General features: G+C 38.4%; 2 protein-coding genes across 2 annotated transcripts in view; one reads left to right on the forward strand and one right to left on the reverse strand.

Moving 5' to 3' along the window:
- Positions 1-5,965, forward strand: part of CUNH12orf45 (chromosome unknown C12orf45 homolog) — a 15,502-nt gene extending 9,537 nt beyond the window's left edge. The window contains exons 3-6 of the mRNA XM_026056840.1: positions 6-151; positions 1,346-1,432; positions 3,204-3,340; positions 4,668-5,965. Of these exons, the coding sequence (XP_025912625.1) occupies positions 6-151; positions 1,346-1,432; positions 3,204-3,340; positions 4,668-4,850 (553 nt within the window). The 3' untranslated portion in view covers positions 4,851-5,965. The remainder of the gene's footprint in view (positions 1-5; positions 152-1,345; positions 1,433-3,203; positions 3,341-4,667) is intronic.
- Positions 5,966-6,061: 96 nt separating this feature from the next.
- ALDH1L2 (aldehyde dehydrogenase 1 family member L2) overlaps positions 6,062-27,163 on the reverse strand; it is a 30,295-nt gene continuing 9,193 nt past the window's right edge. Inside the window, 17 exon segments of the mRNA XM_026056841.1 lie at positions 6,062-7,259; positions 8,302-8,501; positions 10,111-10,216; positions 11,508-11,673; positions 12,419-12,517; positions 14,003-14,099; positions 14,366-14,459; positions 15,240-15,327; positions 15,782-15,887; positions 15,994-16,064; positions 16,790-16,940; positions 21,145-21,272; positions 22,442-22,561; positions 23,324-23,471; positions 24,298-24,389; positions 25,600-25,725; positions 26,126-26,260. Of these exon segments, the coding sequence (XP_025912626.1) occupies positions 7,204-7,259; positions 8,302-8,501; positions 10,111-10,216; positions 11,508-11,673; positions 12,419-12,517; positions 14,003-14,099; positions 14,366-14,459; positions 15,240-15,327; positions 15,782-15,887; positions 15,994-16,064; positions 16,790-16,940; positions 21,145-21,272; positions 22,442-22,561; positions 23,324-23,471; positions 24,298-24,389; positions 25,600-25,725; positions 26,126-26,260 (1,983 nt within the window). The 3' untranslated portion in view covers positions 6,062-7,203.

Consider the following 27,163-nt stretch of genomic DNA (forward strand, 5'->3'; position numbering starts at 1 on the left):
GGCAGCGGCGCAGCCGAGAGGCCGGGCCCGGCGAAGGCCGCGCTGGGCCTCTCGCCGCTCCGGGAGACCCGCCCGGCTGTGGGGGACGAAGCGGCGCTGCCCGGCGGCTCTGCCCCGCCGCTCAGCGGCGCCGGGGCGGCGGGGAAGAGCGGTCCGTGGCGTATCGGGGCGGGGGAAGGGGGGTGCAGGACGTGGGGAGCCCGCGGCCTCGCCGGCCAGCGGGGAACCGTCCGCTGCCGCGGCCCGGGGAGGCTTCTCAGGGCGCGCAGCTGCTAGCGCTGACTGTTTTTTATTACATTACATTACGTTACATTTATTACTAACGTTTTCCTAGGCACCGCTGATATAATGCAGAGTAAATACAGGGAAAAAAAAGCAGTGAATTAGTATCGACAGTCATATCCACATTTCTACCAGGAAACAAATGTTAAAAAGAAATAAGGCTTAATTCTAGTTAATGAGAAATGACTGACGGTTCTCTTGGCAGTCATAAGAATTAGCTTGTCTAATTAATGCAAATTTTCTGTACATCATTTGGATTTTATGAATCTTGAAAATATTTTTAGCATTGCTGTTTGTGGCCTGCTTTCATTCATCACCACCGCCGTTATATATGCAAGAGAAGGGATTTTAATCAGTGTAACTTACACGTTAGCTGTTTCCACAGTGCAGCGTAGTGTTACAAGGTGTTCTTCTGTGTGGCGTACCAGGGGACAGCAAACTGACTTCATCTAGCTATATGACTATACTGAGTTGAGTTTTACAGATAGTATCTCTACTTGGGGGTATCTGTTGTGGAATAGAGCTTTGACAAAGACTTCAAAAATAGTGAATGTCTGTAAGAAATGATCTGCTGGATCAGCCCAGTATTCTTTCACCTGACAATTGCAATAGAAAATGCTAATTATAGAAAGCTTGTTAGCTTAAGCATTTTCTGCTGCCTATTCTTCATGTAATTGTCCATTATCTATAATTGTTGGGGTTGGGATGCTAGAGTGATTCCTGCTCGGTTGTTTTGGTATCTGTTTATGGCTCTCTTGTCCATGAATTTGTCTAATTCTATTTTGAATCTGATCTGTCTGCTTTCACATCCTCCTGAGGTAGCAAGTTCTAGATGTTCACTACATAAAGAAGTACTTTCATGACCCATCCCCAAAAGAAATCAAGAAACAGTACCTGGAGGAAAGCAGCGTGGAATTCTCGGAGATAGAGATGGTTGAATCCTGATTGTCTTAAGTTTGTTGTAGAAAAGTGGAAAAGTAGCAGCAAGAAAAGAAGTTCACAGTGGAAATGTGACATTGATGATTGACATAGGTAAACATTCAAATACTTGTTTTTTTTCCAGGACTGGAAGAAACATTGTTGATTAGTTCAAAATTTAGCAACAAGAAGGCCACAACTTTACAGACAGTTAGGATGCCAAGGAGTAATGGTAAGTGTAACTTTGCTGCTGGAACACAGTCAAGTCCTATTTAACATATTTAATATAACTTACTCTAGCTTCAGTGAATCTTCAGGTATTTCCTTGCATTTATAAAGGGGGAAGCTCTTGTGTTCTGTTTCTGTTGGTGTTAGGTCCTCCCTTGCAGTTGCATGATTAACATGTGGGAGGTGCAAATGCAACTTCTGCAAAAAATCTAGATTTCGTGATGCTAGGCTTTATGGTTGCAAGTTTTAGGGACTTTGTTCTTACAGAAATACTCCCCCTGTCTGCATATAGTGAACTAGCTGGGTTGTACCTTAAGTCTTCATTTAGTCACCTGCTTTCAAATCGATATAGGATACACAGATCATTTTTGTAACTTAATTTTTAACAAAAATTATTAAGACAGGTTATATAACCTTTTGTTCATAATAAATTCATTTGAATGTATTAAGAAGTTTTTTTTTTAAACAAGCTATGTTCCTTTTTTCTTAGTCAAATCTACACATAGATAGCTAACATTCTCTTCAATGTAATTTCATATATACGAGTGGTGTAGTAATTATGTTTCTTTGAAAATTGTGTATACATATTTATTCAGAACTTGTTCTCTTCATGGAAAAAATACAAAAGTTCTTTAGTCACAGATTGCTTTCTTCCAGTATAATCAGAGTTGTTGCTTTTTATTGCTCAGGTCTCCTAATCTATCTTCAGAAGTAATTTGTCAGTATAGAATATTTGCTGCTATAAAAGCATTTTGCTTAAAATTTACATTGTCAAATTACTATATTTTTATTTGTGACTGAGCTGAGTTTTAAAAATAATAGAAGAACAAATTACTCAGTAATATCAAGTTCTTCCTTTGATATAAGTCTTTAGGAAGATGACAGTATTTCAAAGGTAGGTTATACCTATTAGACTTCTGCAGAACTTGTTCAGGGTAGTACAGTTTTACTTCAGGGGAAATGAAAACTAGAGAATGGATCATCTGCCATGTATAGGGGAAAGACTGTCTGAAGAAATTCTGGAAGCAGGTGAAGATACTCTCCTCCTCCATGGAAGGGAAATGGTGTGATTCTCTTAATGACAGTGATTATCTTAAAATTGCTGGGAAGTCCCACCAAGTTTAGAGAGAGATTTCTGCAGAGGATAAGTGCTTTATGCTCCAGCCTAGAGCATGTCTCTGTCCCACCATCTTAATTTCAGAGCCCCCTGTTGATACTGTATTACTTTCTTTTGTGTGACAGCATGACACCTATGACATTTGTTGCTGTAGCTAATTTTTCTGTCTTCTTTCAGTCTATACTTTAAGAAGGAAGAAAGAAGGACATAATTATATTTACATTGGAAATAATACTGATATTGAAATTTCTTAAGATGGCACTCAGAATGTTTTTAAAACAGTGGCATTTGTGAGCAAGTTTTCTTTAAACTAGCCACATTTTAAGAATCCAAATAGAATTGTTAAGTGATTTCTTACCGAACTACGTGTTAATGGATTCCATATCGTTTTGCAGTTTGTCTTGGGAAACTGAATACTGTAACAATCCCTCCTTTTAAAAAATCCTAAATATGGTAGACAGTTGGAAATTACAATTGAAATGGAATCTGTTTCGATGTTCAGATTTTTGTAGTGTAAGTGTATAAATTAACGTGTCGGTGTATATATGTGTATATGTATATGTATACACATATATACGTGTGTGTATATATATGTATGTGTATATATATCTACATATACACACACACTTTTTATATATGATAATTATTTCTGCTTTAGTTTTGGACAGAGTACAAAGCTTTCTACCACAGATGGCACATGCAAATGATGAGCTAAGAAGAAAAATGGTAACAGCACCAGCTCATCAGTTTGATATTGAAAATCTAGACAGTGCAACAGAAAAAGTTATAGAAATGGTAAGCATGTACTATATTTTTGATCTCATAAAGTAAATTGAGATGGAGTTAGAATAATTCTCTAACCTTAGAATGAACTAGTTTGATAGATAAGGCTAAGTCTTTACCATTTTAGTCTGAAATATGCAAATTGAAAGCCTAAGAGTAATAACTCACTTTCAGCTGCTCTTTGTAGGTATTTTTAGGCCTGGCTAAATAGACAAATACAAGCCCATTTATTCATATTCACATCAATATTCCCTTTCTCTTGTTAACTGGAATGCTGCAGCCATGTGCTCACTTAAGAAAATTGCAACCGAAACGGCTGTGATACATGCATGTATCTAATCATATGGCTGGAAGACTGCCTGTCCTAGACAAGTGCCTTCTGGTCTGCAGACTTGCAAGAAATAAGGCAGCCTGGGGTTGGTCTGTGAGCTGTCAGAACAACTTACTGGCCACAGGTTGGATTCAGAGTTCTTGCAGATTGTATCCAACCTGCATGCTGTAAGTTGTCCAGCACTGGTATTGTTTGAAAGAATTCCAACAGATCATGAAAACTGTTTGTTTCAATATGCTCAGGTGGAATGAGTGACTTGGACAGAAAAGATTTTTCATGTGACAGTGTCTGACAAGTGTCTTGGCTTTATAATAAACAAATAAGCCAAGAGACATGGTGATTAATAGCATAACGCTATTTGCAGATCACCGAAGAAATTTACTAACATCTCAGTTCCTGTATGTTGCTTTGCAGCACGCAGCGGGTTTTTGAGGTATGGATCATCAGTTTAAGACAAATGTTTTCAGAGAGAAAAGAATACCTCAAAAATCATGGTACTGCAAATGGAAATATATGATCACTTTTGCTTTAAAAAATGTCATGGTGGTCTAGATGACTTGCTGTTTTGCAGTAGTTATAGTACCATGACTGATACTAGATTATAAGATAATTATATTAATATTTATACATGCATATGTTTGTATATGTATCATGATCCCTGATGCATTAAATGGTTTGAATTCTTCACTGAAAATTACAGCTTTGATGCCTCTGCTCATTAATTTAAGAATCTGATTTAGATTATCCGAGTTCAGCTATGTACTCATTTCTCTGGTAATGATATACAAATGCTCTGATATTTGCTATGGGGCATAATAATTACATTTTAAAAATACTGGATATGTGTTTTATAATCCCACAAGAACCCAGAAGTCTTTCTAATTGGGGTTGTGGAGTTTTCTTATGGTAGTAGGGTTGTTTATATGTTTGTTTTACTTTTTAATCAAATGTTAGGTGCTATATTGAAATGTATAATATGTTAACTTAAGGTCTTCCCCCCCCCCCCAGAATGTGGCTTTAGTTGAACTGAGTGGTTCTGATACGGATGAAGAGGTATCAGTCTCAGAAGATGACTCAGAATCTGAAGATGACTGTACAACTGATGAAGTGACAATAGACAACATTAAGTTTCCCAAACAAAAGGGAGAAAAGGGCAAAATAGAAATTTTGGACAGCAAAGTGAATGAGTAAATCCGTTTGTATTTTACTTTTTTGTGAACAAATCATGCTTTCTGACTTTGAAGACTTGACCCTTAAACTGCCTTGTTTCCCAATGCGACATCCACCAGGATCATGGGAAATGCTGTAGTTTATGTGGTTGGGAATGCAGTATCCACTTGGACGATTGTTTACTTATAGTTCTGAGGCAAGCTGCATCTCTGAAGAATTATTGTCTTATTCCTCAAATGACATGGAAATGAGCTTCACCAGGAAGTCAGCCTAAGAAAGCGGCTGGAAGTGAGGCACTTGAGCAGGAAGGCATGCTGCGGAGCTAGTTAAGAAGTAGAATTCTTGGCCTGTTGCCTTGTTGAAAAAAGGTCTCTGTACTGTGGTAGAAAGAGTTTTTGCCTAAGGAAGAGGGAAGAGGTAACTAGAAGAAAAGCTTTGTTTTTTATATTCATTGTCCTCTGAAGTGTTATGTACATGTCTTCAATATTAAACATTATCTTAAAGTACATTTGAGGTATGTCTACATTGCAGTCATGATAGTAACTGCTGTACACTAGAGTAGTGGCTGAGGTCATTTCAAGATAAGGTAGTATGTGTAAGAACAGCATTTGAACCAGCCATGACTCAAGAGAAAATTCAGCAAACTCTCTTGGCTTTCTTGGCCTGCACTGAGCTTTGTATGGGTAGATCTATAGATCTGTGTATGCGTAGATTGCTGCTAGTCCCTAAACCAGCTTTGTATCAGCAATAATGTTTGTGGCTGTAGTGTAGATACCCTCAGAGCTTAAAGGGTCGAGTCTATCTCTGTGGTGTTGCAATTGTTTTAAATCTCACTTTTCATCTCCCACTTTCCCTGCCACATACTTCCATCCTCTCCATTTTGTTGACAACTGTCCTTTCCAGAATAAAAAGACTTGTACTTAGATTAGCTTGACGCAATTGTGGAATCATAGTCAGTGAATGTATGTGTCATTCATACTTACCTGAGATTGATAAAAAGCAATGATTTGGACTGTTGTATTTACCTTAGAGATCGTTTTGCATTTCAGAAGTATCTGTGATGCTCCTGGATATCATCATTTGTTTCTTAAACTTTGTATTTTCTACACCATTAAAATAAAATTTTCTATACTGTATTTGCTCAAATATTAGACTTCAAACATTGTGACTTGAAACCTGCAATTAATTATACAATTATTTTGAATCTCATACTTAAATCTTGAATTTTCTTTAAAGATCTGTTTATGGAATATTTGGGTTAGGAAATAATATGGATTCTAGTCTTCCTTTCACAATATGGATTCTTAAAAATGTGAGGAGGGCATGGTTTACTGGGATTATCTGATTAAATCACAGAATATTTTGGAGGATGGGAAGGATGGAAAGCAAGCAGTGAGACTGCTATTTTTGATGGCAGCCCACAGATCAGATTAAGCTTTGGGTGGAGATGTACTCTTAAGAGCAAGCAGTTTTAAGCAGGCGTAGTTTGTTAGATAGAGTCTTGATCTGTATGGAAAGCTTCTATTCAAATTGAAAAAAAGTTTGAAGGCCACTGTCTTAACTCAGTCATTTTTACAAGAGATTTTTCCAGAGATTAGAAAAAATGAAAGTATGAAATATGAGTAAGCGTTCTATATAAAACAGTGATAACAGTCCATGTGCACAGACACAAAAAGTGATTTTAATCTGTTAATGTAACCACCTTTCAAATTGCAGGCAGATTCCATATCACACATTCATATCAACAAAAGGATAGAAAATATTTTCAGTAATTTTAGCTTGATATGCATAGTTTAACACCAATGTTGAACTCTGTATGTACTATACAAAGATCATAGTAAGTGCACTTTCTTGCATTTATTTACTTCTTATGGCACAAAGGTTTTCTGTACTGCTGAAGAATCACCAGAGCAGAATGTTTAATTGCTACTGTAAAACTTGAACCAGTTTGTAGCAAAAAATGGCATAATATACATATTTTAGTTCAACTTTGAGAGAAGCCTTATGATTAAAGATTTAAAATGATCATGTAAATATTATGTTCACACAAATATAAAAGTAGGCATGTGAGAACACATTTTTCAGTTGTATTAAAAAAAAAAAAAAGCCCAAACACTTTCTTTTTCCTGCTTGTGCTAATAACTGTTACTGTTGCTGGATAATTTAAATAATTTCAGATTAATTGTCAAATGCTTTCATCTTTCAGTGAGACTAAAATCTGGACCTGATTTATTTATACTTATGCTTGGATTGGGTGTATTTGTTTTGTTAGTTTTACCACTTTGGACAGCACATCCCAGGCATTGTATGAAGTGCTTCATGGAGTCCTTAAGACTAAAACTCAGCCAATTTACTTCCAAGGGAGATAGTTACTTTAATATTCCACAGTGATAGCCTTGGTTCTAAGATATTCATGAAGAGCTTCTTCACCTGTAAGAGCACAATATTAACCAATTAGAACAGCAGCTAAATGAATGTTGTCAGCCTTTAGCCATATTACAAAAATTCACAACACTAGCCAATATTTTGAGTCCTTAAGGAATGACGACAACCTGATTAACTTACCCTTCTGCTGAGATTTACAGAACTGGTTTGACAAGGAAAGGTCAAAGCCAACAAATGTGGAAAGAAAAAGGAGCTGGAATTTAAAAAGGGAGCTACCTGTGTGGGATTAAACAGCAGCAGTTTCTAGTTGGCCGTTGTGGCTGATAGTGGAATTTGAAGAAGTCTGGTTTGCCTAGAATATGTTACGTCTCTGTGTATAGATTCTGTGCGAAGGTTCTTAATTATTTTTCTTTTTTTTTTCCCCCGATAATATTAATCGTTTTGGTTTCAGGAAATGTTTGCTACTTGTTAGAGATTCCAAAGGGAAAATCGGTTGTGTCACTACGAAAAAACCTTTTCTTTAACTTTTCTTTGCTATGAGGCTTGATCTGTACAGACTTGTAAAGCTTCTTTGACAGACTAGATCTGGCTTTTTTTTGTGAAAGAAACAAGTTTTATGCAGTCTTGCTCTGGGCCCACTGGCAAATTTTTATCATGTTTTAAGGCATAATAACGGAAGGAATTTCCCATGTTCTTACAAGTTTAGAGGAGAGACCTAAGTTAGTGTTCTTTCTGAGGGAAAGGAAAGGAGACTTTGGCCCATACCTTTCGTTGCTTGACAGCAGCTGGTAGCCTGTACACAGCTCTGGACAAGCTGTCATTTGACCACTTCAAGAGGAATTGAAAAGGAATATTCTGTGTGCCATCGAGGTATTTAGGAAATGTACAGGAAAGGGTGAAGTGGAGGTAGTGAGGCAGGAATTCTGTAGGGATGGGAGCGGAGAGGAACCAGCTCACTGCAACTGGAGGAATATAGGAGATGCAGGGCACATACCCATAGCTCAGATTTTACTAGTTGTACTGTTCACAGAGACACTTTTTTTGTCATTGATTTGGACTGTCTGATGAAAAATGGGGGACAACTTACCTAAATCTTTTCCAAAGCCAGATTGTTTAAATCCACCAAATGGTGCAGCGACATCAGTTTTGTTGTACGTGTTAATAAAAACTGTTCCAGCTTCTAGCTTTTCACTTATATAGAGAGCTTTGCTTATGTCTCTCGTGAAAACTCCTGAGGCTAAACCATATTCTGTGGAATTTGCCCGTCTTAGCACTCCATCAATGTCCCTATGGGGGGAAAGAATTGATTTAATTGCTGGTAGGTAAAACAAACAAGTGTTAACAACCTTCCACCGTCGATTTCAATTTCATACTTCTTTCCAGTTCGCTTCTTTAAGGACACCATTTAATAACTACTAATCTGTGTATCAGTCCATCAGATTTATGGAAGTTCATGCCATTGCTTCAAACTTGTAAAGCTTGTAAGTTTACATTTCAGTGGTTGAGATTTACACTCAGAAATGTCAAAAGGGAAATTGCATTATGCATACCATCTCTGTGCAGCTGCAGTACAAGACGGGGAATAGGGCAATACCAAAATACTTGTAAAGCAGAGCTATGCAGCAGATTATGAATCAGTTTGCTAAAACCTGGCCCCACTTTACAAGTTAGTGGGGAATAAATGCTGAAACTGAGACTTCTGTTGTGATGCATCTTTTCAGACCATGTCTAGAGTGCTATTTTCTTTATGTATCTCATCTCCCTATAGCTTCAAAATCCATAATAATTTAAAAAATCAAAAAACTTAATATAGTCCCTTATCACTAATATAGTTGCTTATCATACATAATTTATAGATGTGAAGGGTTGTCTATGTGGTCAGTCCTTACCTGCATTTTCAAACTGCAGAAAAATGAAATCTGGTGGAAATAGTTATATGAAGTTTATATATAGTTTTTTTATTTAATCTGTTTGTAAAATTCATTCCTACGATTTGGAATGAAAGCCATTATTACTGGCAGTCTACAAAATATATAGAGCGATTTTCATCTATAACAGTAATGTGCCAGTGTTATATAATACACAACAATGTTATGCAGTCCTTTGTGACGAGAAGAATAAGCAATTCCATTGGAAAAATACATGTTTTGTAATATGATCAAGGTATTGCAATTATCATGTCACCTTCAGTAAATAAGACTCAATATTCACAGAATCACAGAGGTTGGAAGGGACCTCTGGAGATCATCTAGTCCAACCCCCCTGCTCAAGCAGGGTCACCTAGAGCACATTGCACAGGATTGTGTCCAGGCGTGTTTTGAATAGCTCCAGAGAAGGAGACTCCACMACYTCTCKGGGCAACCTGTTCCAGTGCTCTGTCACCCTCACAGTGAAAAAGTTTTTCCTCATGTTCAGATGGAATTGTCTGTGTTTCAGTTTGTGCCCGTTGCCTCTTGTCCTGTCACTGGGCACCACTGAAAAGAGTCTGGTCTCATCCTCTCGACACCCTCCCTTCAGATACTTGTACGCATTGATAAGATCTCCTCTCAGCCTTCTCTTCTCCAGGCTGAACAGGCCCAGCTCTCTCAGCCTTTCCTCATAAGAGAGATGCTCCAGTCCCCTAATCATCTTTGTAGCACATTGTTAAGGGGTGGCATTTAGGGTTGCATAGTATCCCCTACTGCACTGCTATGGCATTAATTTTGTGTTGACATGGAGAAGGATACCCCCAAAAGTGTGTTTACTTAGAATTTAACTGGAAGAGAATCTAAGGATTCAGCCTGGTCTTACAAGATTTAACAAAATCATACTATTGGATATTCTGATTATGTTATTTTTACATTTTGAGTGAAAATGAGAAAATAAAGTTTCTAATAGTAACCAGAAGAGAACATACCCATTTTTAAATTTAGAAATTACCATCACGGGACCAAAGGACTCTTCCTGGGCAATATACATATGGTCTTCAACATCTGTGAATACTGTGGGTTCCATGAAGAAACCTAAACAGAGGATAGGGCATCATTTGAGCATGAAAATACTTCTCTGTTTGTGTTGTCCAGGCCATCGCTTTTCCATACTTTGAGGGGAGCCCAAGTCATAGGCATGTTGAGACTTGAAACAGAAATATTAAGATTGATATGACTGAAGTAATGAGTATGAATGGAAATGCATGTGTGTGAGCACTAAAGAAACAGCAGAACAAGGGTTAAAAAAATGGCCTGTATTGATCACAGCAGTAACGTGTGTTGTTCATATCAAGACCTGAAGGCCAGCACCCCACCGCCAGGTGACTTCCCAATGGAAGACCCTGGACTTGGGCAGGAAAGTGGCAGCAAGGTTACAAGGTATCAACAGGACTGTCTGCAGGACTGTAGCCATAAAGATCTGTTACATTCCAAACACGGAAAAACATGTGATGGGCAGCAACTTTGCCTAAGATTTATGGAGACTGAAGTAAGGAAAATTCTGAAGGAAAGGGCCAACCCATGACAGCTGTTGATTTCTGCTGGGTGTAAAAGACGTGTCCAAAACCTAGTTCATCATTGCTAATGAGGAAGAGCCCAGGAGTCACAGGACTTCATAGCTGGCATCCCTTACTGTCCCTGTGTTGCACACAAGTGATTCTGGCCAGACCTCTTCTACACCTACATCTGGGTGTGTGAGTGTATTTGAGTGTGAGTGGGTAAAATCAACATATTTTGAGATTTTGTATATTTGCCTTCCCCTTCCATAAGATTTCTCATTAAATTTATTCCATCAATTTCCTAGAGCTATACATTTTCTCTTTCATTTTGTTTGGGGACGCAATCATTATGTTTTGAAATTGATGCAGATGTTTCTCTTTCATTACTGATACAGGACAGATGTCCACAAGAAAATGTTTGCTCTTATGCCTGCCCATCAAACTTAGCATTCTTTACATAGCAAAAAATGCTTTTGATCATAATTCCTGACGCTGATTCTGCAAGCAAGGTACCTCAAACAGCTTTAGTGTTTTGTCAATATAATTGGATACAACTACATTTATGGCTCTTGCTAGTTCAGTGATGTTGCAGAAACGATCCCAGTGCCCCCCAAATAACAGCACTTGATTCTGAGTCAACTTCATATGCTATGCTTCAGTTGCCCAACTTCTCTTGATATGGGAGTTGGAAGCCCTGTTTTCAAGTGTCATCCTGGGCTTACCTGGTACTGTTTCCACGATATTGCTACTCTTTATTTAATGCAGTAGAGACAACCACATTTTATTTAAAGTGTAAGAATTCCAAACACCTTTGGGTAGTATTTTACCTGGTCTATTTACTTGTCTTCCTCCATATACTAGAGTGGCACCTTCTTTTACTCCAGTTTCACAATATTGCAGCAGCTTTTCCAAATGTGCTTTGTGATTTTGTGGACCATGATCTGTAGATCTATCAAGTGGGTCACCAATTTTCATCTTTTTTATTTCTTCCACCTATGGGTTATCCAATTAAAATGAAGTTACAAAATGTAGCAAATAAACAGTTGTTAAAGTGACCAGTGATTCTGGATGCTTCATTGTTTGTGCTATGAAGTTTGGCCCCAAGAAAGGGCTGAATTTTTAGAGGATGAAATGCTCATTGCCTTCTAAAATGATGCTCTGTAAAGTGTCTTATGCTTGATGCCCTCAATCGCTAGTTACTTCTGAAAGTTTTTCATGCTGTTTTCATGCATTCATTCCCTTCTGCTATTAAGATAGGCATGTAAAAAGTCAATTTTTACTGGTGGTGAATGAGTTATCACAATAATTTTCTTTTCTTGAGCTAGATAAATGAATTCTCCAATGGTACTACAAGGTGACTACTGGATTTTTAACAATGACAATTGTATGATTCCAGCTATGCTTCCAATATGCTCTTTTTTAAACTTCAAGCAGTCTTCAGTCACACTGATGTAAGTTCAGTGATTTTTTTAATCTTGCTTTCCTAGTCAAATACGAAATATCACTGATGGTGCAATATCTACTATGTCTCTTATCTGTGCATTTCTGATGAAAATATCTCCCTTCAGTGCCTCCCTTTCAACCCTGTAAGAGCTTCATGAGAAGCAGCATTGCCTATCATAAGCAGTAATGAGAAGTTAAACAACTAAAAATAACAAGAAATGTATGTGCCTATAAAACTAGTGGATCTTTGTGCCATAGCAAAGTATCTACTTAAACATTAGTCCTTAAATCTTACCACTTTTCTAACAAATTCATCATGGATTGATTCTTCCACAAACAGCCTGCCAGCAGCAATGCAGTTTTCTCCTTTGTTGAAATATACTGCTCCCATACCCTGATCAGGGAAAAAAAACACATTAATATTCATATGCATCCTTTTGTTCATTCTCCCTTTCATTTGGTTCCCTTGGGTTGCCCTCAAATGTAATGCTTTATTTAAACAGACATCATCAGTGCAAGAAGCAGGCTAGTCTTATAACTGGCAAACACTCTTCCATGGAGACAAATGGCTCAGGATGAACCCACTTGCGTTGCTCCTTCCATTTTCATAGCCTTCCACAGAAACACCGGCTGCAGCACCACGGAGAAGAGCGCTGACAGCAAGACCGACGAATATGAAACTGTGCTAATCCACTGAGCAATGCTGCTTGTGTTGATAGTTGCATGTAACTGGGTCAGTGTTATCTCACTCTAATCTGCAGAGAAGCTCCTATTTCCAGAACGTGGATTCAGACCCTGTGCTGTTTGTTCCTTTGTATTTACCAAGAACTGGTGCCTGCCACTGGTTCTCCAGGGGAGCAGGGAGGTGGGGGAAGAAAGAGCGGGACAACTAAAACTTCTGAACGCTTGTTTTCTGGCTGCTGCAAAGGTCTAGGGTCCTGCCACTAGCAGGTATGATTGGAATCATGTGCTAGTGTCAAGTATAGCCAAAACACATTGTTTCACAATCATTAAATGCCATCGATGTCACTTATATCTCAGGCAAACCTCTGCATCATTCCCTTCTTTTCCAGCTGAGAGCATTGGTGGGGCCAAGCAAGCACGCCGATTGCTGCATGTCAGCTTTTATTATTTTCCACATATACCTCACTGTGCAGTCACACAAACTCTTGTGCTTCCAAAAGAGGGTCTAAAAGTGGTGAAAATGCATAATAGCTTCTTCCCAGTAGCAGGAGCTGCTTAAGCCGGTTCAAGGAATTCATGGAATTAGCACTGTGGGTAAGTACAGCGTGGGAGACCTTTCTTTTGTTCTTAGTGAGCAAACTGTATTTGTTATCATTTTGATGAACCAGAACATGTGAACAGGAAATAAGCTCCTTAAATTTACTGAATTTCCTGTTTGCACAAATTATTTACAAATTTTAAACAAGTTACAGTTGGTCAGGAAGGTGGAGGTTATAGTGACTGATGGTGAATTACAAAGCACTATATGGCAGTATGGAGCTCACTAAATTTTGGCCCCCTTTTCAGGCTTTTATATTTGAAGCTTTTTTCTGAGTATCAAATTTTGACAGAAATCACTTTAATGTATAAACTTGGCTGGTGAAAATATTTTCTACCTATATTTTCTTATTTGGTTGTATTTTTTAATGTATCTTTCTTGTAGTACAGATCCCTGGCTTTATGATAGAGCATTAAAGGTTTAATTGTGCTGGCATAGAGAAACATCCTGTACAAAAAGAGTCTGTTTTCTAACAGATTACATTAAATTTTATGAAAGGGTCCCTGCTGCACTTTTTGGCAAGTCGATAAGAGTACTGCAATACTGTGAGGATTATCATGAAGACTTTGAATATATTTTTCTTTGAAGTAACCTTACCATTTTTACAGCTCTGTCAAGTTCACAGTCATTGAATATGATCAATGGCGATTTACCACCAAGTTCAAGAGAAACTTTCTTCAGATTACTGGCTGCACTGGAAAAATCGTAAATAATTATGTAAAAACAAGCTTTAAATAGCTAAATCCATTATTTCCCTTTAATCAAATCTAGTGAAAATGTATAGTATAAACCTCTATTTTCCAACAAGGAGACTTAAGCATAATTCTACATAAAAGTAAACGACCATACATAGTTACGCTTCTGTATTACTGTATTACTGCTACATGCAAAATACAGTTAATAAGACACTTCGGAACTAGACTCAGAAGTGTTTATTTATGAATCTTATGCTAAAAATACCTCTTCATGATCTTTTTACCAGTTGGTGTTGAACCAGTGAATCCAACTTTGCGAACGTCTGGATGTTCAGACAAGTGCTGTCCCACTAAGCCACCTAATGGGATGAGGGAAACAGCTTAACTGGGCAGTACATCTGGGATTTTTACTACCCCAGTAGCGGCACTCTAACACAGAAACAGCTAACAATATGTGAATCAAGTACAATATCACATCCTTATTTACATTTACAGCTTTATTTATATCAGTATTAGATTCTCATACTAGTTAACTTAAATCATGTGAATGGCTCCAAATTTCCCCATCTCTCTGGACTAAAGCACTTCCTCCCTAATAGTTCACTGTAGGTGGAATAACCTAATTTGTAACAAAGCCTGACCCATATAGTTACTTTGTCACCTTCTTTCCTTAGGGGAAAGAGGAGAATAGCGTCATCAGGTAACGCAGTGTGAACAATAACTTATCGATACTGATCAATAAGCATCTTACCAGCTTGCTGTAGGTTTCACAGTCACATTTAAATGCAGTAATATTTCCAAGTGATGATAAGATTAGGAAAAAAAAGTGAAGCCTTACAATCAAGGGCAACATGTTTCTCTGTAAATAAATTCTTTTTCAGAGTGTTAATGCTATCTGTGTGAACTTGGAGAGGTGGTAAGTCGAGGGCTGGTATCACTAGCTATGTGATATACAAATTTTCCCAGTTCTGTTCTGGGAATGTGTGAAACTGCTGTATAACATATATGCCAGCCTACTAGGAATGAAGATAAGGCCATGCAGCATACACTTATGTATGCTGATCTGCAAAGGTAAAATGCTAGTTCACCAGTTTCAGCATGACCTAGATCCAGAAAAATGATTAGTTGTAGCTTTTTACCTGAACCAGGCAGAATATTTATAACGCCCTTAGGAAATCCAGCTTTAGCTGAGAGTTCTGCAAACTTCAAGGAAGTCAGCGGTGTGACCTGAGTGGAAACATTTATATTAGGTCTTCTGTTTTAGTTAAATGTGTGATGATATCTCTTACATTCCATACTTCTTAATTTTGATATAATATCCATTTTCTTCTTCCTCACAATACTGACAAATTAAAAATGATGGCTTCTTGTAAAAAAGAATGTATTCTGTTCATATGCAGTAATAGTATTTTGAATTTATGTCCATCTCCCTAACAATAGCACCATGCAACACAAACACCAAGGAAGAAACAGAAGATAAAAATTAATTTTTGAAAATGAAGTACCATCAGAGCAGAAGCAAAGACAATCAGTACCTTGTTCATCACGACAATTTGTATTACTTTACATGTGCTTTACAACATCTGACAGCTCAACCTATGGATGAAATCAACTTGAATGCCTGAATTGCTTTGCCTGAACAAATACGGAAGGCCTGGAGCCGTTTCCTCTGTGTTTTTACCTGCGCTGGTTTGAGAACTAATGTGTTGCCTGCAGCCAAGCATGCTGCGCTCTTCCATGCGAGCATCATCAGTGGGTAATTCCAGGGGATAACAATTGCACACACACTGAAGGTGGGGAAAAATAGGGAAAGATTGTATTTGTGATAGCACCTTTTGAATGGCTTTTCTATTGGTCAAGGTTGTCACTAGGAATAAAAAAAGTGATGCTTACCCTATTGGTTCTTTCTTGGTGAATGTTAGATTATGATTTGGCCGGGCCTGGTTAATTGGAATTGTAGCACCCTGAAAGAAAGAGGTGGGATCTTTTATATAAATCTCAAATATGCCATTTAATCATTTTTGTTAAAAATACCATTGCCATATAGGAATATTGTGCAGAAGCAGTTGTGCACCAGAGACAGGGGCAGGGATGCTGCTACTGTGTAATTTCCTGCTACAGGTATTGTCAACTCTTGATTATCGGTTGGATAAAATAAAAGCACAGCTAAAAAAGTATGGAAGAACATAAAGTGAGGATATAATGAAGAAAAGAAAGCTGAATGATATTCCTGATTGTGGATCTTAAGGATATCTTGAGGATATGTTATTGAACCTGAGCCATGTGCTATGGCACCAAGCAAACTCACCAGCCTTGGTCAGGACATAATATAGCTCATGTGTCTCTGCACCTATAGCACAGCTGAGCCACTGCAAGGACATTCTAATCCATGAATAATCAAAATCTAACTAAAGATGCATATACACTATGATACCTCAACGAATTAGACAGATATTATTAGATATATAATTAGACATTTAGAGTCAGACTCTAAATCCATATTCTCCAATTGGAAGCAGACTGTGCTTCTTTTTTATTGTCAGGAAGACTTATTTTAGGTGAAATTCTAATTTTGCTTTATTTTTGGAGTCCTTGATTACCTTTGCTAACACTGCTTTTTGGGACAGTGTCAGCAAAGAATGTGCACAGAAGCACTATCATTCATTTCTTCCTTTACACATTCACTTGCCTGAATTTTGTCACACCATCCAGCAAAGTATCTGAATGTTTGCACAGACATTCCTACATGGGTCTTCAAAGCTAATGTGTAGACAGCTCCTGAGTCGATAGATTCTATTGTTGCTAACTCTTCTTGATGTTCTTCCATCAGGTCTGCAAGTCTTTAATCAAAACATAACAAACACACATCAAAGAGAAGTGACATCTAACCACTGGCAGCCTAAAATGAGATTTAGTAGGGCAAAGAACTGTAACTAAAATAACATTCCCCCAGAATTTAGAAGTGCAGCGTTGGGACCACTGGTCATTAATATCAGTAAGAATCTGCGCAAATGCTTGTTAAAGTCTGAAAATGTCTTCACATTGACTGTAGTAGTAATGGGATGAGGGAGTGATCTGTGAAAACTTCACTTGATTTTTCAATTATGATCTTGTAAATATAATAATTATTGGAATATTGTACCCACTTTTTCTCTTGTACTATGAGGAGCTTATTATATAAAATCAGACCAGTAAGTCAGAAAACAAATTCACAGTAACACTAAAAATATCAAGTAATCAAAAGTGCTGAGGAGTACTTATGGTCCTAGCTTAGATTTGGGAAAGGTAGCTTCATTATACTGCTTCGTATTGTCTGAACTTGGACAAATTAATTCATGCTAGATACTTTAAAGGCACTTGAATATATAAAGGTGCAGATCCTAAGGTGTAAAGCAAATTGCATGTAACGTGTCTTGGTACTTTTGAAAATCTGGCCTGTGGTCTCCTCAGGCCTCAGTTATCAGTTAGATCAGTGAAGCAAGACGATGAGGTACAAGTAAGACTGAGGATCTCCGCAATAAAAACTGTAAGTTCATAGTAGCTACAGAAGTGTCTCAGGCAGGCATCTATGCAGACAGATCACCTATACTTGTGAGGAGCTCTTGCAGTTTTAGTTGGACCCCATTCAGGCAGAAAGGTCTGTTTGGATGAATCAATGCACACACCCAGGTCTTAGTTAGATCTCTCGTATTACTGTGAACCAGACATCTCAAGGTTTTCCTTAAGCTTCTGTCTGTGTTTTGGTACTCAGATGTATAATCGATGTCCTCATGTGATTTTGAGAGGTTAACTGAGTGCATTTTAGATCCTGTAAAGAATATTTGAAGATGGGCATGCAACCTAGTTTTCCCATTGAGCAAATTCGGTCCTTTTAAAACATTGGTAGAAAGGTGGAAAAATGCTCTTCAATACCTGTTTTAACTGAATCTTGGAGAGCCAGCTACAGGCCAGGGCATTAGCACTAGTGTGTAAAAGAACAGATATGCCATGCCAGGGACAAAGGAGAACGTCCCTTTAAACGCACGGCTAGTATCTTCTATTGATGATTCCTTAAGACACAGTAGCAGAGCTTGGAGCTTCAACGGCAAAAACCTTCTCTCCAGTGAGGCACTCAAAAACTCTAGTTTGAATAGGGGCCAGAGAAAAAGGAGCCTCATTTGAACTAATGTGGACCAGAGAGAGCCTTAATTTATACTCGGAATGATTTGCAACATAAATATTCTGGTATAGCTGTCTTAGAGAGCTCTCTCCCTAAGCAGTGAATAGTTTAATCCAGGTCATCAATTGGAATAATGTATGTAGTTTAGGGGAGTTATATTTTCCACATGCCTAACCAACATAGTTATGCTTGTAAAAATCTTTCAAGTTTTAAACAGAGCAATAGTTTTTAGACCTTAAAAGTGTATCTTCAGGGCAGAGTAAACTTGGGTGCTCAAGTGCCCTACCTTCCTAATACAATTTAAAACCAAGTTTATACATGCTTTGAATCCAGGTACACTTGTGAAGGATTTAAGTGAAAGGCTGTATTTAATTTTAATGTGAGTTCTGACTTGCCTATTTTGTGCTGTGATGGTTATTCAATGTTCTTTTACAGGCCTGCAGCCCTTTTTCCAACCTTTTGTAGCTACAGACTTCTCACTCACCATGAACTCCTGGAAGAATGGTGTGCCTGGGTAGATGTTCCCTGTTCAGTCCGCACCCATGCAACTACAACATGGGTGGAACTGGTACTCTGGAGATGGCCAGTTCTGTTTGATCTCATACTTTATGAGATAAGCATAATTTTCAGTTTTCTTTTCACTCTTTATTGCTAAGATTCCTGCTATGTCTTGTCAAACATGAGGCATTCTTTAATACTTTTTTACTTCCATTTGGTGCATAGGGGTATGGTAAAAGAGAGGAGGAGGAGAATTTACATTCCAGGCATTCAACAAAGTAAAAAATCTTACAGACATTTTAGTGTGATAACAAATGATCTGCTGCATGCACTACTGCAGTGCACAGACCCATGTATCCAAAGTGCAGCGTTACATTTCCCCATGCTCCTCCTCTTCAGCTGTCAGAGCACACACAATGGATTCCCTACTCCTTACTGTCTTGCTTGGCTAAACCCAGCCTTACAGTGTCAGGGTCATCTTCTAGTTGCATACCCCAAACCTTTGAACCAGCTGGATCTTCAGCTTCCAAATCCATGCAGATGTTATACAGAGAGCAGTGTGCTGCAGTTAAAGGAATGGCAGTGACCCACCCCTACACCCCCCAAAATTGCCAGACAGTGTTATCTTGCCTCATCAGCCAAATGCACTGTCTACTACCATCCTGCAGCTGCTCACTGTGTAACTGATCCTGCTTCTGCTGTGCATTCCTGTGTCCAGGGATAGCCTCCTGACACAGAGAAATAAAGGCTTAAAATAGCAGTGAGTGTGGGCACACTACTGAAGACAAGACTTTTGAAGGGAAAATGTTTCCTTCTCTTCCATATAGATAAATATCCAGTCTCCTCAGTATAAATGGCCTTGCCAGGACCTCCAGTAGTAATGCTGAAGAACCCACCTTTTTGACTGACTACAGCCTGAAGAAAAAAATGCGTCAGACACACAGGACCTACTCCTTCATGAGTTCCTTGGGACAGAAAAATCTCCATGCTTTCAGCTCAGTTCAAGCCCCCAACTTCCTTGAAGTCAACTGCTATGTCAAGAACAGTAAGTAAGCTCTCCACCTACTGAACAGGAACAGAATTTGCCTAATATATCTCCTCAGTGTTGACAATTGATTTTCCATCATCACAGTAGCTAACTGTGGCAGTCAGGGGTAGCAATCTGCTTCCCTAATCATCTCTACTCTTCTCATTCATTCACATGTCCCAGAACTGAAAAAGCAGTGAAAGCTCTTCATACGGCTCCATGAAAGAGGCTTTTTTCACAGGGAAGCTCTGGAGCTTCTAGTCATCCCAGGTTTGCAAGACAATTATGTTCTCCCTGTGCTTGCCATCAGGCACCAGAAGCATCATGCTGCATACAGGGAATCCACAACATATGTGCTTTTGTCAGCTGCCTCCAGTAACATCCTGGCAATATCTAGCTAGCATGAGCAACTTGCCAAGATCATCTGCTGCCCTCCAAGAATCAGAAATCACCACTAAAATGCCATTCACTGAGTGTGACCTCTGTTTACCTCCTGAAACAATAATAACACAGCCCAAAAAGAGAACCAGGCATGATCTAGAGTTGGTGCAATGAAGTACATAAACGAGAAGTACACAGCTGGAAGTGTCTCAGATAAATGTGGGATTCAGCTTAGACTTTTTCTACACAGGACAGACAATTATTCCACAACAGACCACAAAACAGCTCCTAGGGTGGCTCTTTAACCAGGTGAGAAGTATGCTGGGATATGCTCCTAGAAAATCTAGCATCAGTTTCAGTCTATTTCAAAATTAGTGGCAATGTGGCTATAAGTTTACTGTATGCAGTGCAGATACAGGCAGGGTTTGCAAGGTCAAAAGTCTCTGCCTACTCAACCTAGTTAGACTCTGCCTTGAAAACTTAGCCTCATCTATACAGAAGGATTTGGACTTTACAAGGGAATTCTCAATCCTTGCAATAGAGGAGGAAAGCATATAGATTAAATGAAGCCATCAGGTATTTTAAAGTCTTTTTCCTCCAATTCTTTGTTTCCATTCACAAATAAAAATTCTTCATGTTAATATGGTTTCAGCTGGAGGATTTCTCAGAATTTCTCAAAGAGACTGCCAAAGTTTCAGTCAAAAGCAAAGTGATCACTGGCTGGGGAACCCAGGTCTCCTCCTGACAGTAAGAGCTACTGAGATTTTACCTGGGCACGAAAAAGGTTCAGGCCTCAGCTATGATCTCAGGCCAGTGCGCTGCAGTAAATTAGGAGATGAAAAGGTAGCTAGTCCAGTAACTCTGAAAATGGGATTATGAGTATCCATCACATTCAGATAAAGTATGTTACAATTCTTCAGAGGAACAAAATAATTAGTTTTAAGGAAACTAACCAAACACAATGCCACCCTTTGCATACCTGTACATGAGTCGCCCTCTTTCCCGTGCATTCATTCTTCCCCATTCACCATTTTCGAATGCCTCTTTCGCTGCTGCCACTGCTTTGTCAACATCAACCAACGAAGCAGAAGATACACTGGCTATTACCTGTAACAAGGTAGCAATGTGTTAGCTCAGACTGAAAGGCTGGGATGCACGGAGTTACTCCTTCCTCCTAAACTTTTTGACTGGGTGTAAGAAAATACTTGATATCCTCAAGCCCCATCAGTCGTCATGGGTGAGTCAAATTCCAAAAAGTTCAGGCACAACTAATGGTGGCCAAGTTTGGAGGACAGTGCAGAGACCCTGACTCCTACATCTCTTCTTTTTTTCTTCAGCACCAAGAAGCATCATCCCACTGGATTTCACCCTCTTTTCATACATAAAATCAATGTGATATGACAAAAGTGGAAAGTTCTAATATGTGATATTATCATCCAATATCTAAACACGCTAAAATGACTCCTGAATGTTCTATTTCTCTGGAATGGAGCTTCTGTTACCATGAACCACCATATACACACAGTATTTTATAATGATTACATCCCATAATTATTATATTTTAAAGCCTAACACAAAATTGTTATGATTTTTATTCCATTCCATAATGATTTCCAAGGAAAGTACCAGATTCTGGATTCTAATCCTAGTAAAATTTGTGCCACTGATTTCAGTGGAATTTCATTACTCCAGAATTACAATGGCATATGCAGACATCAGGATCACTCCTTTTATTTACAATTCTTACTTAACAGTTGCTCAACCAAGGTTCAGTACCTTCAAGAGGATGAAGTGGAACTGTATCTATTTTCCTATTGAAAACTCATTTTTCTTACTGGGAATTTAAAGTGACATTTTAAAGCCACATTTGCCCTAAGACATCATATTGTTAAAAAAAAAAAAACCTGAAGTTGATGACTGACAGGAAATGTATATAATATGCTAATAGAAATACTTCTTTACCAACTAAACCTTAGCCTTTTTTGTTTGCAAAGACAAACAAGTATGAAATCAAGGTAAAACAAACAGCTGGGTATGGAGATTAGCATATAATAGTTAAGGTGGAATTAGGTAATATTTACTGTGAAGCTTGACTGACATGCAAAAACTGAAGAATATAGAAATTGAGAAGTAAATTAAAAAATTCAAATTTATTTGTGGGGTTCTTAAATTTGTACTGTATGGTTTGGAACCTAGCAATATTCGATTAGTGTCTTAGATTTTTTCAAAAGCAAATTGAAATAAACTGATATTGATCATACTTAGAAATTACTCACTGATCCATCTGTCGGATTTATGGTGTCATATGTTTTTCCATCATCAGCATTTATAAATTGTCCATTTATGAAACACTGGTATGGCATCTTCACAGTCATGTTGTTCATATTTTTTGAAACCTAAGAGTGAAAGACATAAGAAATGAATATTTTAGTACTTAAAATATAACATTTTAATGTTGCCTAACAACAGAACATAGCTTTTGATACTTATAGCTAACATTCAGCCGCATTTTAGGATGTATTTATGGCTATTAAGAACAGTCAAAAGGGTAAAATGAAATACAAGTCATATTCTTCCTGAACACCAGTACCCGTACTCTGAGATAGTTAAGTGGGTTTCTGTATTTCTTATCATTGGGTCTCTATCTTCAAACCAACACTAAACCTTGGTTCAGGTTGGTCCTGAAGAGGTGCAGGACTTCAAACAAATGCCCAGCTCAAGCAAATTCCCCAAGTTCGAGCAATCCTGACTTGCTTAATGTCTTCAAAAACACACCCTACACCGTTCACATAAAGTTTTCTAACAAACTCTTAGGAGAAAAGTCTAGCACTGTTTGCCTCAGGAAAGCAGAAGGTCTGCAACTATTCTGACTGAAATATATTAGCAGAATACTGCACCGGGGGGGGCCTGTGTGAGCTACTCTAATGCACGTTCTTGGTCTCCCAGTCAGGAACATCATGAGTCACACTACACATATACTTCCATTCTGAAATGCAAATATATAAAACTTGCAGAAAAAAAGCCACAAAGAAGAGCTTGTGCCCATATACTTGTTTTTTTTTCCTACTGCATCAAGCAACCTAACAAAATGCATTGCCTATCTCCCAAACAACCAAGAAACAACAAGCAATAAAGACAAGTAATCAATGACTACTTACGTAATCAATGACTAACTCTTCTTCTTTGTCTTCTCCCCTGAGTTTTCTGACAGCCATTTGAATAAAGTCTGCAAACTTAGTGGCCATATACACATCTTCATTCTGCAGCTGAAGTCCACTACATTTCTGTTTGATCTCTTCCAGCATTCTAAAGATTTCAAAGATAGAACAAGTTGAATTGCAAATGAAAGAATTATTCAGATAATTGAATCATTAGAAGGTAGAAAAGAGTCAAAAGTGAATAGTTCCAGACAGCTTACCAACAGCTTTTGGGTTAACTGGGGGTGTTACAGAAAAGAAAATGTGAGGTCTGGAATACTCTTAGGTAAACTTTTGGAAATAAATGACAAATAACATACATTGATTGATGAAACAGCATATGAGACTACTCTCACCAACACATGGAGGAAGTTCTGAGCTCTATGATACTGATAATAATCAATACTGGGCAATAATCAGTTTGTTAAAATAAAATTGAAATCCTGATGTTACGGCCTTGCATATCTGAGTTACAAAAAGAAGTTAACTGAGGTGATCCAACACAGCACGAACTCAGTGCGCTTACTTGTGCACTGGGCACTGGGCTCAATCCTTCCTGTGAAAGGCTTTGAATGACTTTCCGTATGGGGACTCCTTTGCTCAGCTTCTCAGTCAGCCCACTGCTCTTGAGATACCTGGCACTGCATGCTGATGGCTTTGGGCACCATCATGCTTCCCCATGTGGCTGATGTTTCTGAAGTCAAGGGGAATTTTGCTTGAGTAGAAAAGGCACGACTGCATCAATATCTCCTAATTTGGGGCACAGAACCCTACCATGTTTCCAAAGGTAGGAAAGGGAATAGATAGAGCAGTGGGAAATAAATTGGAAAAATCAATTTTTGTTCACTACTTTATCAACCCTGATTTAAAAGCACCATGACAACTTTGTTTCCATTAACTTTTGCTTCAAAATATTATTTTGAATATTTGTTTACCTGACAACATGCATAGAGGATGCTCCAGATTTGAAGAAGTCTGTAGAATCCTCAATTACAGCAACATTGCTCAAAATTCCCTTCCAAATAGCCTAATAATATATAAAAATAATGGAGGCAGTTATGAATAATGCTCTAATTGCAAGAAGTATTTACTGAAAAGTATTTTCTAATGTAGTTATGCCTTCAAAGCGTATTACTTCAACAGATACTACAACAGAAAGCCATTTTAAGCAGGTCTGGAACTTGATGACAGCCAATAAAATCTACAGCATAATTATCACACCAAAAAATATTATTTTTGTCCATGATAATATCGCCTAATCATGCAAGCAAACTTAATGCTACAATGCTAATGATTTTTTATGCCCATTTTTATTAAAGCCTTCACCTTCCAAATAATAGCGTTGTATTCCATTATGGAATATGTTCTCAGCAGAGGCTGGGAGAACTTTGTGACTGGACTGATGGATTTTTTGGCACCTGGGCAGAGCTGAGAGGTAGCTTAAGCTGCATGCATTAAGTGGATATTTCTGCTAACATGAATGCTAAAATAACTGGTAGCGTGATATTTAAATTAATGATAAATAGGTCTCAAGAGTTAGCCGCTAGTGTCATAAACTGAAGAGTTTGTATTTCTTTTAGCTATTGTATCAGTCAGTCAATAGCTCCAGGCAGCATTTAAGTTGCTGGCAGGCAGGTTCAAGGGAAGCTTGAAACAGCCATTTAAAACATTAGTGTGTTGAGCTGCCTGATCTGTGTCAAAAGTGACGGACTGTGCAGCAGAGCTAGCAGAACGGAATATGTCTGCGCTGCAGCTGCTCTGGCCCACAACTTAAACAAATGACATGTGTGGCCCTCAGCTAACAACCTGGCACTCACTGCAGAGGGAGTGATTGCTGGGGAGGGCAACAAGCTGCCTCTCCAGCTCTGAAACTTTCTGCTCCAGCCACTCCTTTGCCACATCCCTCTGCCAGCCAGCCCCTTGTGTGTGGTTGCAGCAGAAGAGAGAGACAGCACGGACAGGTACAGGTGTAAAATCCTGTCATTTGCCATCACTTGACCCTGCAACCACTTTCTTTGTATCAGAAAGAAAACTTTCTAGGGTTATGTGTTTCAGTGTGAACTCCCAAATCCGTCTGAATTAATTTCAGTAACTAAAGATTCAGCCCTATGCTTTCTGAGTACATCTCACCAAAAAAACCCTGCATGGTTAATTAAAAGATATGCTTTGCCTATAATGAGAAGTATATAATGCTTTTCTCTGAAGTAGTATCCAACAAAAGCAGATTTTAGAATTACCCTGATATCTTCTGCCGTCTTTTTCTCCTCTTCTGTAAGTTCTAGGGCAGCTGTTTCATCAGCAGAGAAGTATTTAGATGCAGGGATCATTTTTCCATCCTCGAACTGTAGATTTCTCACTAGTACCTGAAAAACGAGGGGATATGATTTTTAAACTATTTGGGAGTCAATACATCCTTGCGCGGTGAATTTCTCAGTATTAAAATAATCATTGAAATATTAAAATAAATAGCTTGCAGGAAAGCTGCTATGATGCAGGTAATTAAAAACAGGTCACTTCTATCTGTCTTTCAGATTCTCTTCTAGTACTGGTACATTTTATTACATAAGCAAAATGGATAAGATTTGGGTGAGCAGCAAGACATGAATGCCTTTTCTATAGAATGGCAGAAGATTAATAAACTCCAAGCTAATTAACTGTCTGTCTTTAGCAGCTGAATTTGTCTAGACTGACAATTTCACGCTTCTTGCACTTTTTGCTAAAGTTATTCCACCCATGCTCATGTTTGCCAGGATGAGTGCTTACCATCTTCCCGTCATTACCAAATATGACGAGGCCATTCTTGGTTACAAGTCCAGGTCTTGAAGCACCTTTTATTGCCAGCTCTTGTCCAGCAGGCACCGAAGCATCAAGTAATGATGATCCATAGAAAGTAACCACCTAAAAATAAACAGAGTGAAATGTGCTCTAAATATGCTCTAAAATCCTAAGAATGAAGTGATACTGTTTTGAAGCTTTAATATACTATAATGTAATAACATGTAAGTACCGACCCATGGAAAACGTGTTACAACATTATCTTTGTATCTTTATGACCTAGGGCATGTAAAACTTTGCAAACACAAACTGCCTAAAACTGCACAGCTGCTTAGCTGTAACACTGAGCAGGATGAAACCAACGCAGAAAGAGAAGCAGATTTGGTCAGTGCAGGTCTGGAGTGAGAGACCGGCAAAAGCCTGGCTGTGACGGGCAGATACTGCTTGGCTCCCAGGCTAGCGATGCTGAACACCGCCGCTCGCCTGGGCTTGTCTGTTCTCTCCGGGCTCTCAAGCCAGCACCAGCACCTGTATATTAGGGCAGAACCAGGTCTTTGGAGCAGCCTATCAGCAGCTGGCTAAGTAACAAAATTTGGACATTACAGCCAGGAAAGAAAATGTGATTTTACAAATATTTTACACAAAGAAAACGTGAATCAAAGGCATAGTGCTTTTTCAAAATTGAAATGAAGTAGTTGTTTTTGGATAAAATGAGAAGTATTTATTTCCTAGGCCCTCATCTCTTTAAACTACTGAAATAACAAAAGACTTTTTTTTATAGTGTTTCATTCCGAGTTATACTGTAATGTTGCTCACTGTAAGCTTGCGCTGCATTACAAACTGTAATGTACACCTATTTCCTCCCAAAACTGGCATAGTCTGGCTCTACCCTGCCTACTTACCGCTTTGTTCCATTTTTTCAGATATTGCTCTTATCTTTCTTTGAATTCAATGGACCTAACAGAAAATCATAGTTACAATATATCTGCTGTGTCCTGTACCTTTGTTTAGGTCTGTTCTAGATAT

The sequence above is a fragment of the Apteryx rowi genome, unplaced genomic scaffold, assembly GCF_003343035.1.
Source record: "Apteryx rowi isolate R43461 unplaced genomic scaffold, aptRow1 scaffold_133, whole genome shotgun sequence".
NCBI lineage: Eukaryota > Metazoa > Chordata > Aves > Apterygiformes > Apterygidae > Apteryx > Apteryx rowi.